General features: G+C 39.5%; 1 protein-coding gene across 3 annotated transcripts in view; it reads right to left on the bottom strand.

The window, feature by feature from the left end:
• LOC145774820 (GPI ethanolamine phosphate transferase 2, catalytic subunit-like) overlaps window positions 1-14655 on the bottom strand; it is a 192396-nt gene that overhangs the window by 140922 nt on the left and 36819 nt on the right. For all 3 annotated transcript variants that reach the window (XR_014290061.1, XM_082586138.1, XM_082586136.1), the window contains exon 4: window positions 8111-8323. Coding sequence is in view for 2 of the 3 variants with exons in the window: in XM_082586138.1 (XP_082442264.1) it covers window positions 8111-8323 (213 nt within the window). In the remaining variant the exon portion in view is untranslated. The remainder of the gene's footprint in view (window positions 1-8110; window positions 8324-14655) is intronic.

Here is a 14655-nt window from a genome sequence, read left to right as displayed (position 1 = left end):
CTACTTGTGCCAATATATTTACTGCCAAACTCTCACAGACCAATGTTATATACGAATATAAGGTATAATACTTGTGACAATGTATTCACTGCCACAACTTTTACTGATCACTGTTATGTGTACTTGTGCCTTTGCATTTACGGCCAAAACTTCCACTGACCACTGTTATCTGTGTACTTGTGCCAATGGATCCACTGCCACAAGATTTACTGACCACCGTTAGTTATGTGTACTTAGTAAGTGTCACTGAATTCACTGCCAAAACTTCCACTGACCACTGTTATTAATTTGTATATACTTGTGTCAATGTCATATAGGCTGTGGTTTATGGTATGTCAAGCATCGCATAATTTGATAATTAATTCGTTAAAGTTTTGTTTTTCAGAAACGATTATCATAATATAGCATACTAACATCATAAATATAATTGCAAGTGGGCTATCAAATGAAATAGGTTTTTACTTAAATTTCATGGAAATATCAACCTTGCAGCTGACCTGTTAGCCTACTCTGTTCTCACTACATAGTACACACACACACTATGGAGAATTCCATGAAGAAATACGAAGCATATCCAAATATTTGCAATGAAATGTTCATCCTAAAAGGGCTTAAGTCACATCTAATGCAACTTTTGGTTGCATAATTGTTTCAAATGGGCTTATGTCCTATAATTATGCCAAAAGAGCTTATGTCCAATTTACCCACAGAAAAAATATTTGGAACAGTATTGGCTTAAGTGCAAAATGGGGTTAAAAATATATATATGGGTCCCGCAGGGGGGCCCAACACACGCCTAAGAATGGGTTTACACTTTGTCAACAATGTGTAGAAACAGCATTGTGAAGTTTAATAAAACATGCAAAACATTAGAAATACAAGAAATTTAAAATGTTTTTTTGCGATTATCTCAAAACTTCAAAAATGGACTTAAGCCACTTCTGTTTTCATGGAACGATATAGGGGAATAAAATTGTGGGAGCATGCAATGAAGGTAGTGGAAACAGTGTTGGAGAATAAGATCTGTGGTGAAGCTGGACGAGATGCAGTGACGATTTATGCTTGGGAAGGGAACAACAGATGCTATTTTTATTTTGAGGAGGTTGCAAGAGGAATATCAAGACAATGGAAAGAACTGGGTCTGCTACTATTTGGGTAGTCCGATTCGGCTAGTCCAATTCGGCTAGTTCCCTATTTGGCTACAGTCCAATTCGGCTAGTCCGATTCGGCCAGTTCCCTATTCAGCTGCAGTCTTTTTCGGCTACATTGAGAACATCGTCTTTTTCATCACGTCGAAAACAACGCCAGTATTTCTTAAACCTGTCTGCACTATATTGAGCTAGTTGAAACATGTAGCCATCATGTAGAAAAACCTCACCTTTGCGTTGCGTACTAATCGATTCCTCTGCCATGATAAAGTAACATCAACTGAGAGTCTAACGAAGGAAGTAACCAAATGAATTCCAAAAATCTTAATTTTGGTGTACCAATGGTTTGGAGAGAACCAAAAAGCCATTTCAATGATTGCTACGGTACTTTTGTTTGGTAGACATACAAGGGTTTAATCGTCACTAGAAAAGCACTTTGAAATACCCAGATTTAGAATCTGCTCAATGACCTGTGCCTCACTGTGAGGAAGTGCCTGTGCCTGAATTTAGTGATGTACCTTACATAGCCATAGAGTATGATAAGTTTCATGAAGAGGTAGAAAGTTCTGCAAGTAACAGCGGTGGAAGTGTGTTTGAAAGTAGTTTAGCTATTCCAGAGACATTCAAACAGGGAGGAGCTGAGTGATCTCATCAGGGATCTTAACCTATCCAAAGAAGCAGCAGAAATGTTGGCATGTCGACTCAAAGACAAAAACTGTCTTGGAATCGGAGCTTCCATAACATTTTACCATGCTAGAGAAAAAGAATTGCTTCCATATTTTTGCCAACAAGATGAGTTTGGTTACTGCAAAGACATCAAAGGGCTTCTGCTGAAAATGGAAGTACCGCACCATAATATAGAGCTCAAGAGTGGCGCTTGTTCATAGACAGTAAGACAATTCGAAAAAAAGTGTCGACTGCCTTGCTGTACTAGCTTCTTATCAAGGAGAAACGCAGCTTCTATCAATACTTAAATTGCCATCTGGGACAGGTGAAGTTTTTAGTGTCAATACCATTTCACAATTGACAAAGAAAAAACAGTTTGATAAGTTATATTAAATGTCGCTTTGTATCAGCTAAGGTCTTAATGTAGCAATACGTTTTCTTTCACTCTACCACAAGTGTGACTTGAGCAAGAAGCGAACCATGAGCGCAGGAATATCAGATCAGTATAGTGACTGTCAACCAGACTGGTCATTAACCACCTGACCAGAAAAGGAAGGATTAACATTAACACGATGATACCAGTTATCATACCATATTAATTCAGATGCACTGCACAAGTTATTTTCACACGAATGTTGTTTGTTTAAAATACATCTACGGAAAAATACATGTATTTTTCATATTAAATGAAAACTTATTAAAAGCTCGCGTCATGCTCTGGCAACAGCGTAATGGCAGGGAGCATCCGCTCGTTACGCGAAGTTCTTGGTCCTTGTAGGTCAGTGGTTCCCAAACTCATTGTCGCGACCCAAACGAGGATTGCGAAGATGCTTCTGAGGGTCGCGGAATGGTAGGCCTACATAACAACGTATACAAATGAGGACTTTTACACAATCCAACCATTCCAACTGCGGATTTTAGAGCCCTGTATATTCTTTTTTATCAACGTTTAGTGATTGTACTTAATACCTTACTTGCAATGGCCTTATAGTCTTCTACAGATATTATATATTGTGATGTCACAGGCGATCTAGGTCACAATTAGGTCATTGTTCTATTGCGGACATGTGTAACCGCCCACCACGTTGTTCTGAGTGGCCCGCGTGGTAGGCTACTCAGCATAATGTTGGAGTCATTCTCGGAGGACCGAGTGAACCAGAGAGTAGCTTTGGCGGAGGCGGTGGAGAGCTTAGGGGTTGAGATGACGGTTGATGACGATGTGGAAGGCGATGATGTGTAATGATTTAATGTATGACTTATGAGAAATAAAGGTGAAATGGACCAAAATATTGACTGCTTTTATTGGCATAGTCACTGTACTCATGAGTTTCGAAAAATACAGAAAAAATACAAAAAATACATGTATTTTACATTTGTATTTACGCACCTTTATTTGTATTTTACGCACAACCAAAAATACAGTATTTTTACAACCCTAGCATGGCCGAAAACGTTCGTAGTTTATAGTTTATGTTTCAGTTTAATATATTATGTTAAATGCCGTGTGGTTGCTTGGTTTCATCTGTTTATGATTCTAAGATATTCTAAGTTTGCATACAGACGGTGACGTAGGATACATGTCGATTTTATGTGAGCAAACATATCGATTTAATAGTTCAAACATTTTGCGCTAAATTTCATTTCAATTTATTTTTCTTTGTTGGAATGCAAAAAAAACAATAGGCTATTGTGAAATAAAATACAAAATACAATTCAAAACTGTAGCCGAATTAGACAGATCGATGTGGAGGCAGGGTGTGAAGGCGATTGTGGCACTTGGAGGTGAATTTGGCCACCCTCGGTGACGAGGACATCACCGGAATAAAACTGGACTACTACTACAGTACTACATCAGCTTATATTTTTACAAACATTAAACTCCTTTTCCATGGATCACAGGCTGAAAACTAGAAGCCTGTTTTCATGTCGTCAAGTTATAGCCTATCTATTTTGTGAGTCATGCAAGGACTATGGTGCCGTTGTGCTTATAATGGCTTTGCCCGAGGTAGGATTTCTTAGTGGGGTTTTCTTTGCCTGCCTTGCTCTTCTTTGCAATGAGCTCAACGCATCAAGACGTGTTCCCCTTACGACCATCAGCACTCTTGATAACGCACCATGGCCGATCTTCATAGCAACTGTCCATACAAATCTTAAATATATCAGCTAAAGCTATGTGGGCTAATAAAGCTATAGCCTAAATATATGTTGTTTTTGTTTTGTAACATTTTCTTTTTTTATTTTACCTTTATATCTTAAAATTTTCTGAAGGTTTTGCGACCGTGCCAAATTTCTTTTAACGCAATAACTTACTTCGGTCTCAAGCATGTTTTAACGTTCGCATTTTGTCGCTTTTACCCTTTTCTCGACCTTTGCTATGCTGACGTGTATTGTTTTGATATGATGGTCAGAAATAAAAACAACTGAACTGAACTAAAACAAACTTGTGATCACTTCACTAATGAAATCTAACTATAAACAATTCCCGTACGGGCATACAACAGGTAAAAACGTTTTCCCGTTTTCTCCTCATTAAAACTGGTAAATGAAATCCTTTATTTATTAGGAAGTATCTCTTTTACTTGGCTTCCTATGTACTGCTTTGAAATTTAACTTCAGTAACATTAGTTTTTTATATTGCAATGTGAAGTCTATTTATATTCCAAATAACCTGGTGTTCCGAAATGTTTTGCAACTAAGTGTTGTGTGAGCTAAAATGATGAAACTTAGGGTCGAATGCAGAAAGGTAGCTCAAAACTAGTTTTAAGCAAGCGAGGCTTGGACAGTGGCTTGAGCCGAGTTTTGCACTGCAGAAACTATTCTTACTTTGAGCCTAGCTTAAAACTCGTTTCATTCCAGGGGTTTTGAGCCACCAATTTAAGTCGCCAAAAATGGCGACTCAACAGCGGCGGATCTTGACTTAAGCATTTTTGCAAACTGGATTTCAAAGGATTCCGGTGAAGTTGTGTGTTCGGTACCTCTAAAATATAGTCGGTATTCATTTCGTGAATGCAAATTTTAATTTGCGGTACCTCTAGAATATGTTCAGTATTCATTTCGTGAATGCAACTCTCGAGAATACAACTTTGGAATCTAACGAGTTACTAAACAAGATCGATGCTTGGGCAAACAATGGATCGACCACGCAGCATAATCAGTCCATCGTGCAGGGCAGTTTTTGCAGCTTGCTAAAATGTGCATTCTCCGTCTGTAGAACTGTAGGCCTTTCTGGAAATGCTGAAGCTAACTAGCAGCATTTCATTCAACCAGGTTAAAGAGAAAATTTTGATCAGATTTATTTGAGTTACAGGTGGAATACATACCGTACAACTGTAGGCTAATAATATGAATGCTTTGTGAGAGATAGCAACATTGCGCAGACAGGCCACTGCCACAATGATAACCAATTTATTTTCTAATTTGGTCCGCAGCGGCGTTCTCATGTAGCGTAATCTTTGTTTAAGAACACCGAAAGCTCTTTCCACAACTCCTCGTGTCTTGATATGGCTTCTATTATAGCGCACCTGTGCTGCACCTAGTGGGTTTTGCAGCGGAGTCAGTAAATAACTTCGGCAAGCGTAACCACCATCTCCTAACAGTATTTCATTAACGCTGCCTTGTTGAAATTGGGAACAAATCCGGCTATTATCAAAGATCAGTGCATCATGGGTTGTTTCTGGCCATAATGCGACAATATTTGTAATGCGTAATTCTGCATCAACAATGCACTGGGTGTTTATCAAGAAATAGCCTTTCCTGTTCCGGAAAATTTCAGCGTTTTCACAACCAGGTGAAACTATATGTAGGCTATATGCGTGCAATCAATTGCACCCATTACACAAGGAAAATTGGCAACACCATAAAACTTCTGATTGGTATGTAGAATTTCTGCTGGCGATGACAGAAATTTTATGTTTCAAACTTTAATTGTGATGTTACAAAAGGTATTATGATGTCATTAATAAAGCATCCCTAATTCCCTAATTACACGAACAACTTTCTAAACTGACAATTACTTTATTTGTCGGGTAGGTTTCAAAAATCACCATGGCAAGTCGAGTGACGTCACACTTTGCGTCAAAAACGTGGCTTAAAACCAGTTTTATTATGAAGCGCAGCTCAATGGGTGGCTTGGCCAAGCGACCTTGCAAATTAGTTTCTGCAGAGCGCTCAAGTTTTAAACCAAGCTTGACTGAAACTCCGCTTGCCTGAGAAGAGCTTGGCATTAAGCTAGGTTTATTTTGAGCTACCTTTCTGCATTCGACCCTGAGTGTTCTGTATTAATAGAAAATGAATAAAACTTCACCAAAAAGGGATTACAAATGCAATGAGAGCTTACAATATTAGGAATAAATTTGTTTATTTTCAATGTGGCCACCCTTCACTTGGATAACTCTCTCAATTCTTTGTCAGAAGTTTTTGACCAAGCCTGGAAAAAATAAGGAATCCGGGAATGACATTCCTGGAAAATTTGCCCATTTGCGGGAAATTTTTACTGTAAGAATCACATTACTATACTGACGTCTTTCAATCACCGTCATCATAATTTGCTTAACATTATATATTTCAAAATATAACTCGGTTAGAGAAAAAAAATTTTGCAGTCTATTAAGTATAATACACTGCTAATTTGCATTCATCAAATGCTGGCATTTGCACAACAATCTAACCTCTTAGTGTAATTTATTAAGTTAAGAATCGATTTCGCTATTGTAATAGCATCTTCAGCTTATTCAAACAATATTAACAGATTTGAAAAAAAACTACTGCCTTGAATAATGAGAAATAATTGTGTCCCGTAGTGTAACTATTTGTTATTTCCCGTAGTGTAACATAACCTTCAACGCAATATTTACATTCACACTCCTGATATGAATTTCAGTTAACAACTTAGAATGATTTTAATTGAATCAGAATCAGTAAATTAACCATGTTTTAGACAACAATGCCTGCTTCAGGGGCAGATAGGATAAAAAAATGTCGTGAAAAGAAGAAGGCTGCAGACCTAGAAAAGTTTAAAAAGACTAGAAATTGGTAGTCCAGAAATACAGGAACAAGAGAAAAATAAAGGAATCAACACTTCATACAGATGAACAGCATAAGCTGAGAGAACAGAGGAGAGAGTATGAAAGGATAAGGAAAGCAAAACAGAGGAAAGCAAAAAATTCAAATGAGCATAATGCAGAAAACACGACAATATCAATAACACCAACATCGCAATATAAGACAGGTTCAGCAAGAAATAAGGCTATTTCAAGAATGAGAAAAGCACTTACACAATCACCGCGAAAAAGAAAATTACAAGAACTTGGTGGTAGTGTGAAGCGGGCGGTTTATGATTTTGTCATATCCAGACGAATTATCGTACATGACCTAGATTCTTTTGTGATTGCTGCCCAGGTCAATAACGATTCTAAAATCAAAATCATAAAAGCTACTAAAGATGAAATTACAGAAACAATAAAGAGAAGTAGAAGAGAAAATTTGATGAAGAACCTGCCTTAAATGGAATTAGAAAAGCCCATCAAATAACATTAGAACAGCAAGAACCAATTCTAAATTATCTCTTGTCAACAAATCATCAAACTACTGATTTTCAAAATAAAAAGAGACAAAGATGACGAAATTGAAAACTCATGGTGGATTGCGGTAATTTATGACAAAAATTTTAGTGTAGGGAAGGTTTTGACACACCTTAAATCTGAAGGAAGAATACGAGTTAAGTATCCAACATCGTGTGAACCTAATCGCTATCAATATCCAGAGGATGATGATAATGGAGTGATGAACCTAAAGGATATTTTGGCTAAAACAGTGGAGCCTGAGCTGATGGCAGGTGTTGGTAGGATTATTTACAGTTTACCTGGAAGCAAATGCTGATCGCAGAAAAATGGGTAAATTGATGGTTGTTTCAGGTGTCCCATGGTGTAACGTCACAATTTTAGTTAAAACAATTACTAAAATTGATCTTTTTGTGGAAAAACGTTTATTAAAGCAAAGTTCATCACCAGCAGATTTCAAAAATGATTTTACATTAGAATTTAATAATAAAGAATCATAATTAATGAAGTCAAATAAAATAAAAAATTGTCATTTGTCCGTAGTGTAACAAATGATTTAGCCCATTAAAAAGCAGTGACATTCAATATGTCTAATCATATAATGAAAAAAAGTTCAAGGATTTTTTTTTCACTGTCATTTGTAACTTACATTACTACACGACATCAATCATGAATAAAAAAATAAACCATTTGCTTCCTGATTTCGTGCAAATCACAATATTAACAGGTATGGTTCACCTCAGTGTAGTCTGCAACAAAGAAGGAAGTTGTTCCATCATAGCGGATAAATGAATGAGGAAATAACTTTAACCAGACACTATCTCCAAAGAATATTATGTTCTTCTCTGCATTAAGAAATCTGGCAATTATATTGTCTTCTTTTAATTCCAGTGCTTGGTCCAAATTCAGCAATACATCTATGTAACCAGGCACACTCCCAGTGCAAAGAGCCTGAACAAGAAAATGATATTAATTTTTTTGGCCACTAGAATCATTGATACAAACATCTAAATCTAAAACTTAACCTGGTACCGATTGCAATCAGTCATAACTAGTCTACCACAAGTTTCAAAGTGATTGGTGATGATCACAAATTTTAAAATGAATACAACAGCCTACAGTAGCATGTTAAAACAATGGGCTCTATTACAGACAGCCCAAGTAATTTTCCGTTGAAGTGATCACATGGGTTTCGAATGTTATAACAGCAGAATGCATTGACATGGTCTTATGGTGATATTGTTGCTTGATTAACTGACAAATTTAATCCGGAATGACAGATGTTCACTTCGTATGTTTCACTAAGTCCTGTATAAGCATTTTTCACTAGGTGTGTCTTCCGGTTGTTCAGTTAAAGTTACACAATTAGAGCCATACTAAACGATATGCAAAATGATGCATGACAAAAGACAATCGCAACATAGTGACATGTGGGTCAACAAATAGTGGATTATGTAGGTTGTAACTAAAGTATCCACCTCACTGTAAAACCATTACATCAGTGGTTCTCAACCGGGGTGCCGCGGCACCGAAGGATGTCATTTACATTTTGCAAGGGTGCCGCAAGTTATTAGAGTAGCGTTACAGGGTTCCCACACATTTTTTATAAACAAATTCCCTACTTTTTCAATACTAAATTTAAAAAAATTCCCAACCTGATTTTGATCAAAATTGCGCATTAACAGTGCTTAATCAATGAAAACTTCTGTGCTGTATTATTTCCAAACATGATCATGCACAGGAATCAGTATGAAAAATAATAATAATGTACATATAGTAAAAGATTCCTGTTTGAAGAAAAAACTCTATTTTTTCAAAAGACCTGAACTGAAATCGGTTTGGATAAACTGTCACATTTATACTAAAATTGCAATTCAAAGCCCCATTCAACCGGACATGGCAAACTGCCATAAGCCAAATCAAAGCATGTTAAAAATCACACTACTGACAAAATGAAGTAGGCTAAGTGAAAAGAACACTGAACAGTGAACACTGTCTTTGTATAAGATTTATGAATGATATTGTCTTTGTTGTTGTGTCATAATAGTAGGTTTTAGGAAGGAAAGACCACCATGATTGAGGACTGAGGTATTGGTCGCAGATATTGCCTGCATTAACGATGCTTCTTACCGCTATTATCACTTAGCCAACCTGACATCATTGTTTTATGCGGCCGCTAATCGACTTCAACGATCATAGAATGTTACGGAATAAGAACGATTATACACGCAAAATAAAAAAAATCGATTGCTTAAATCAGCTCTTTTGTCTCGTGAGCTTTGTGTATTGCTCAACAAGTGTATACAGTTTAGAATTGACAAGAAATCATTAAATTTGAAACTGAAGTTTGAATCAAGGCAAACAGACGTATTCAAAACTTTTACTTCGGCCGACGCTGTTTCACACTCAGTAATCTAGGTCGGCAATAATTTTGCCGCAACAAAAATGTGTTAATTTTGAATGCTGCCGAGCTGGAAACAGCTTGCCCAGTGTATAGGTTGAACCTGGCTTTTTGAGGTAAAACCACTTACGAAAATCTCGAACTGCACTCGAGTATATACGGTAATAAGTAAAATTTTGAATGTTAGGCTACAGAACAAATATCGCCCGAGGCTAAATTTTCATGTCAACTTAAACATTTCTGCTTCTGGAGTGCCCCACAATTAAATAAGTCATGCCATGGTTACGCTACGCCACTGTCTGTACAGTATAACTCCTGTTGCAAGTAGGCTAACCACAGTTCACCTAAACTGCTTAGTGGATGAACAACAGAGAATGACTGGTATTTAAAGCGCAGATGAACAAGAAAAAAACAGTTCCCGAACTTCATTGAAAACTTCACTCCGGAAGAATTTTCCGCCGCCCTCCAGCACATAAAGCCAGGTAAAGCCCCGGACCCTGACCACCTATGCCCGGAGTTGATAATCCATGCTTCTGCCTCCTTAAAGTCCTGGTTAAAAGACTTCCTTTCCTGCTGTTTGTGCCACCTGAAAATTCCCAGAATCTGGAGAAGAGCCCTTGTGGTTGCAGTTCCTAAGCCGAAGAAGCCCCTAGGGGACCCGAAGAGTTACCGTCCAATCTCACTGCTCTGCAACTCCTTCAAGATCCTCGAGAGACTCATCTACGCCCATGTCGAACCAATAATAGATCCGCAGCTCCCCTGTGAACAAGCTGATTTCCGGCACAAACGATCAACCGTAGAAATCAGGTCACACTTATGACCCAAGACATTGAGGACAGCTTCTCGGCTAAGAAGAAGGCTGGCGCCGTGTTTGTTGATCTCACGGCTGCCAATGATACCGTATGGCATAGCGGCCTTACCTGCAAGTTACTCCGTCTGCTCCCTGACAGACACATGGTCCATATGATGATGGAACTTGTGCAAAACCGCAGTTTTACCCTCACAACCGGTAGCTGTCGTCAAAGCAGACTACGCCGACTTAAAAACGGCGCCCACAGGGCTCAGTCTTGGCTCCTCTCCTGTTCAACATATACACCTACGACTTGCCCCCCACCACCTCCAGGAAATATGCTTACGCAGACGACCTGGCACTCCTGCACTCAGCAGGAAACTGGCAGTCAGTGGAGAGGAACCTCAGCCAAGACATGCAAACACTATCAGCATACCTCCAGAAATGGAAGCTACAGCTCAGCAAGTCAAAGACAGTGTCGGCGGCCTTCCACCTTAACAACCGGGAGGCACAGCGTGAGATAAACATCAAGATTGATGGGGAACGCCTGCCCTACTGTGCCGACTGCCGAACCTACATACCTCGGCATAACCCTGGACAGGTCACTCACGTACTGCCGGCACTTGAAGTCACTGCGCAAAACATTATCTACACGCGTCGCACTTTTGAGGCGATTGGCGGGTTCCGGCTGGGGAGTTGGTGCTAAAACTCTTCGTACAGCTACCCTAGCCCTTGTTCATTCCACCGCTGAGTACTGCGCGCCAGTCTGGTGTCGTAGTTCTCACACCCACCAGATTGATACCGCCATCAACGACGCACTGCGTACTGTGACTGGATGCCTGCGTCCCACTCCAACGCACTGCCTACCCATCCTAGCGGGTCTGCTACTATTCGGCGAGTCCGATTCGGCGAGTCCGATTCGGCTAATCCGATTCGGCGAGTTCCCTATTCGGCGAGAGCCTTTTTCGGCGAGTGCCCTATTCGGCGAGTTTTTGAAATTTTATTTTTGAAAGGGAATTATCGGGTACCGTAGCCTAATTATAATTGCCGTTTTTACATCGTTAAACGTTGCAGTCGTGCAGAAAGGAATAAAAATAAAATGTTTGAACTATTAAATTAAAATTCGTTACGTCAGTTCGGTTCAGTTGTTTTTATTTCTGACTATCATGTGAAAAAGAATACACGTCAACATAGCAAAGGTAGAAGCGACAAAACGCGAACGTTCAAACGTGCTTGAATTCGTCATGTCAGTTCAGTTGTTATCAAAAACAATTTACGTCAACATAGCAAAGGTGTAGAAAAAGGTAGAAGCGACAAAACGCGAACGTTAAAACGTGCTTGTGACCGAAGTAAGTTATTGAGTTGAAAAAAATTTGGCACGGTCGCAACACCTTCAGAAAAATTAACAAAATGAAGGGAAAATAAAAAAAGAAAATGTTACAAAAAAAAATCATGTTTAATGTCTATAAGTTAGTACTTTTGAATAGTTAAAATGATTAGTTTGGATCAACAAAAGCTTGAAAATTATCAACAAAGAAGGAAATTATCGGGTACCGTAGCCTAGTTATCCCAACCAGCAGAAATTGCCATTTTAACATCGTTTTAACGACGCTAAACGTTGAAATCGTGTAGAAAAGAGAACTTTGCTGACTAGGATACGTTGAAACTGGGAAACATACAAAGAAGCCCTTCGATTTGTTCCAAGAACCCATTTAGCCTAACAGTTCATTTGTACATTGATTCAACGTCTAAATACATTATCTTAAAAATGCATAATCTTAAAAATGCAACGTATCGAAGGGCTACTGTGAATGTTTCTCAGTTTCAACGCAGGCCTTAAAACTCGTGTTTTTTTCCGGCAGCCATCGTGGCCTACCGAGAGCTCCTTCTCGGCGGCCAAATCTGCGTGCTTGGAGGCCAAAATACAATAACGATAGCACAAGTAAATAGCATTAAACTTGCATCAATGTTAAAATAATCACTTAGCGTTGTTGAAGTCTGGGCGACGTCCTGCAATAGAATCGTTGTACCACGGATTAAATGCTCTATCGGGATTGTAATCCGGTATTGCGGGACCATCTAACGACCCTAAATTGTTTTAACTGCTCGCAGCTCAGTAAATTGTTTCAACTGCATACCGCCTGTCATAAAACCTGACCATTTATATCGTTATGATGTCACCATTGAGGGTGTGAAGTTACTAACCCACAGCGGGGACATTTCTCAATTATGAAGGCACGTGTTTTACCCACGGATGTCAACTAACAAAGTTCTCCTTTTTAACAACGATTTAATGTCCGACAACATTGAATCCATATAAAAACGACAATATCGCCAGCCGATGTAAATTAGCACTTCGGATTAACACTTCGTTAAAATAAACATTCGGGAATTGCAAACAAGACTTCCAGCGCTGGTGCTCGCAGCTGAATATATTCAATACAACAGTAGTGATTCTGACGCGCTGACCTAATTCTGCGTCACTTTTTGATACTACATATTTTCGACATTTAATCCACGAACATTCTATTGCGAAATTAAATAATTGAGAAACCGGCGGCCGAACTTGGCCGACGGAGGAGGTAGCACAGGCGGCTATTCAAGCACTACTTAGCGGCCATGGCCGCCGGCTGCTTTAAGGCTTGCAACGTATCCTAGTCAGCAAAGTTCTCTTTTCTACACGATTTCAACGTTAAAACGATAGGCCACACATTTGGTTAGACTTTTCATTCTGTTACTACAATGTAAAAATGAACTGTTAGGCTAACTGGGTTCTTGGAACAAATTTTTGATGGTAGGGATAACTAGGCTACGGTGCCCGATAATTTCCTTTCAATCCAAGCTGTAGGCCACACATTTGTTGATCCAAACTAATCATTTCAACTATTCAAAAGTACTAACTTATAGATATAAACATGAATTTTTTTTTGTAACATTTTCTTTTTTTTATTTTCCCTTCACATCTTAAATTTTTCTGAAGGTGTTGCGACCGTGTCAAATTTCTTTCAACTCAATAACTTACTTCGGTCACAAGCACGTTTTAACGTTCGCGTTTTGTCGCTTCTACCTTAAAAACAACTGAACGGACACGACGAATTCAAGCACGTTTTAGCGTTCACGTTTTGTCGCTTCCACCTTTGCTATGTTGACGTGTATTGTTTTTAATATGATGGTCAGAAATAAAAACAACTGAACTGATCTGACATGACGAATTTTAATTTAATAGTTAAAACATTTTATTTTTATTCCTTTCTGCACGTTCAGCGACGCTAAAACGATGTGAAAACAGTTAGGCTACGGTACCCGATAATTCCCTTTCAAAAATAAAATTTCAAAAACTCGCCGAATAGGGCACTCGCCGAAAAAGGCTCTCGCCGAATAGGGAACTCGCCGAATCGGACTAGCCGAATCGGATTAGCCGAATCGGACTCGCCGAAACGGGCCATTCCGCATCCTAGCAGGCATCCAACCCGCTGAGCTATGCCATAAAGGAGCCACGATTTCTCTCGCTCGCCGCGCTTTTGACCCCGACCATCTCCTCCATGCAACATTCAAGCGACCACCATAAAGCAGCGGCTGAAATCAAGGCGCCCCTTTGTGCCTGCCGCACAACAACTCCTTAAGAACGCAAAAGAACTTGGTTTAAGTGCGGCACACTGGACGAACCACATGTGGAACACGGAGTGGCAAAATCACACCTCCACGTTCCGTGACTTCATACCCGACGCCGATCCCCATCCACCAGGGATGTCCCTCGCAAGGCTTGCGTGGGTCAGGCTAAACCGCCTGCGCACTGGCGTCGGCCGCTTTTGTTCGGACATGCACAAGTGGGGCCTGGCTCCTTCATCAGAATGCGAGTGTGGTGCCACGGAACAGACCGCAGACCATGTCATCCACCACTGCCTAACCCACCGGCCTCCACACGGTGCGCATGGTCTGAGGGTCTTGGACGATGAGACTGCTGAGTGGCTGAAGATTTCCTGACCTCCAATCTAACTTGGAAAGATCGCTCATACGCTATCATTATCATCATCATTGAAAAGCTGCATGTTGCGCTACTGGGGTGGCCCCTTTTGAGGCAATTTTTTCATT

The sequence above is a fragment of the Aplidium turbinatum genome, chromosome 7, assembly GCF_918807975.1.
Source record: "Aplidium turbinatum chromosome 7, kaAplTurb1.1, whole genome shotgun sequence".
Lineage (NCBI taxonomy): Eukaryota > Metazoa > Chordata > Ascidiacea > Aplousobranchia > Polyclinidae > Aplidium > Aplidium turbinatum.
This window is presented reverse-complemented; position numbering and strand designations above follow the sequence as displayed.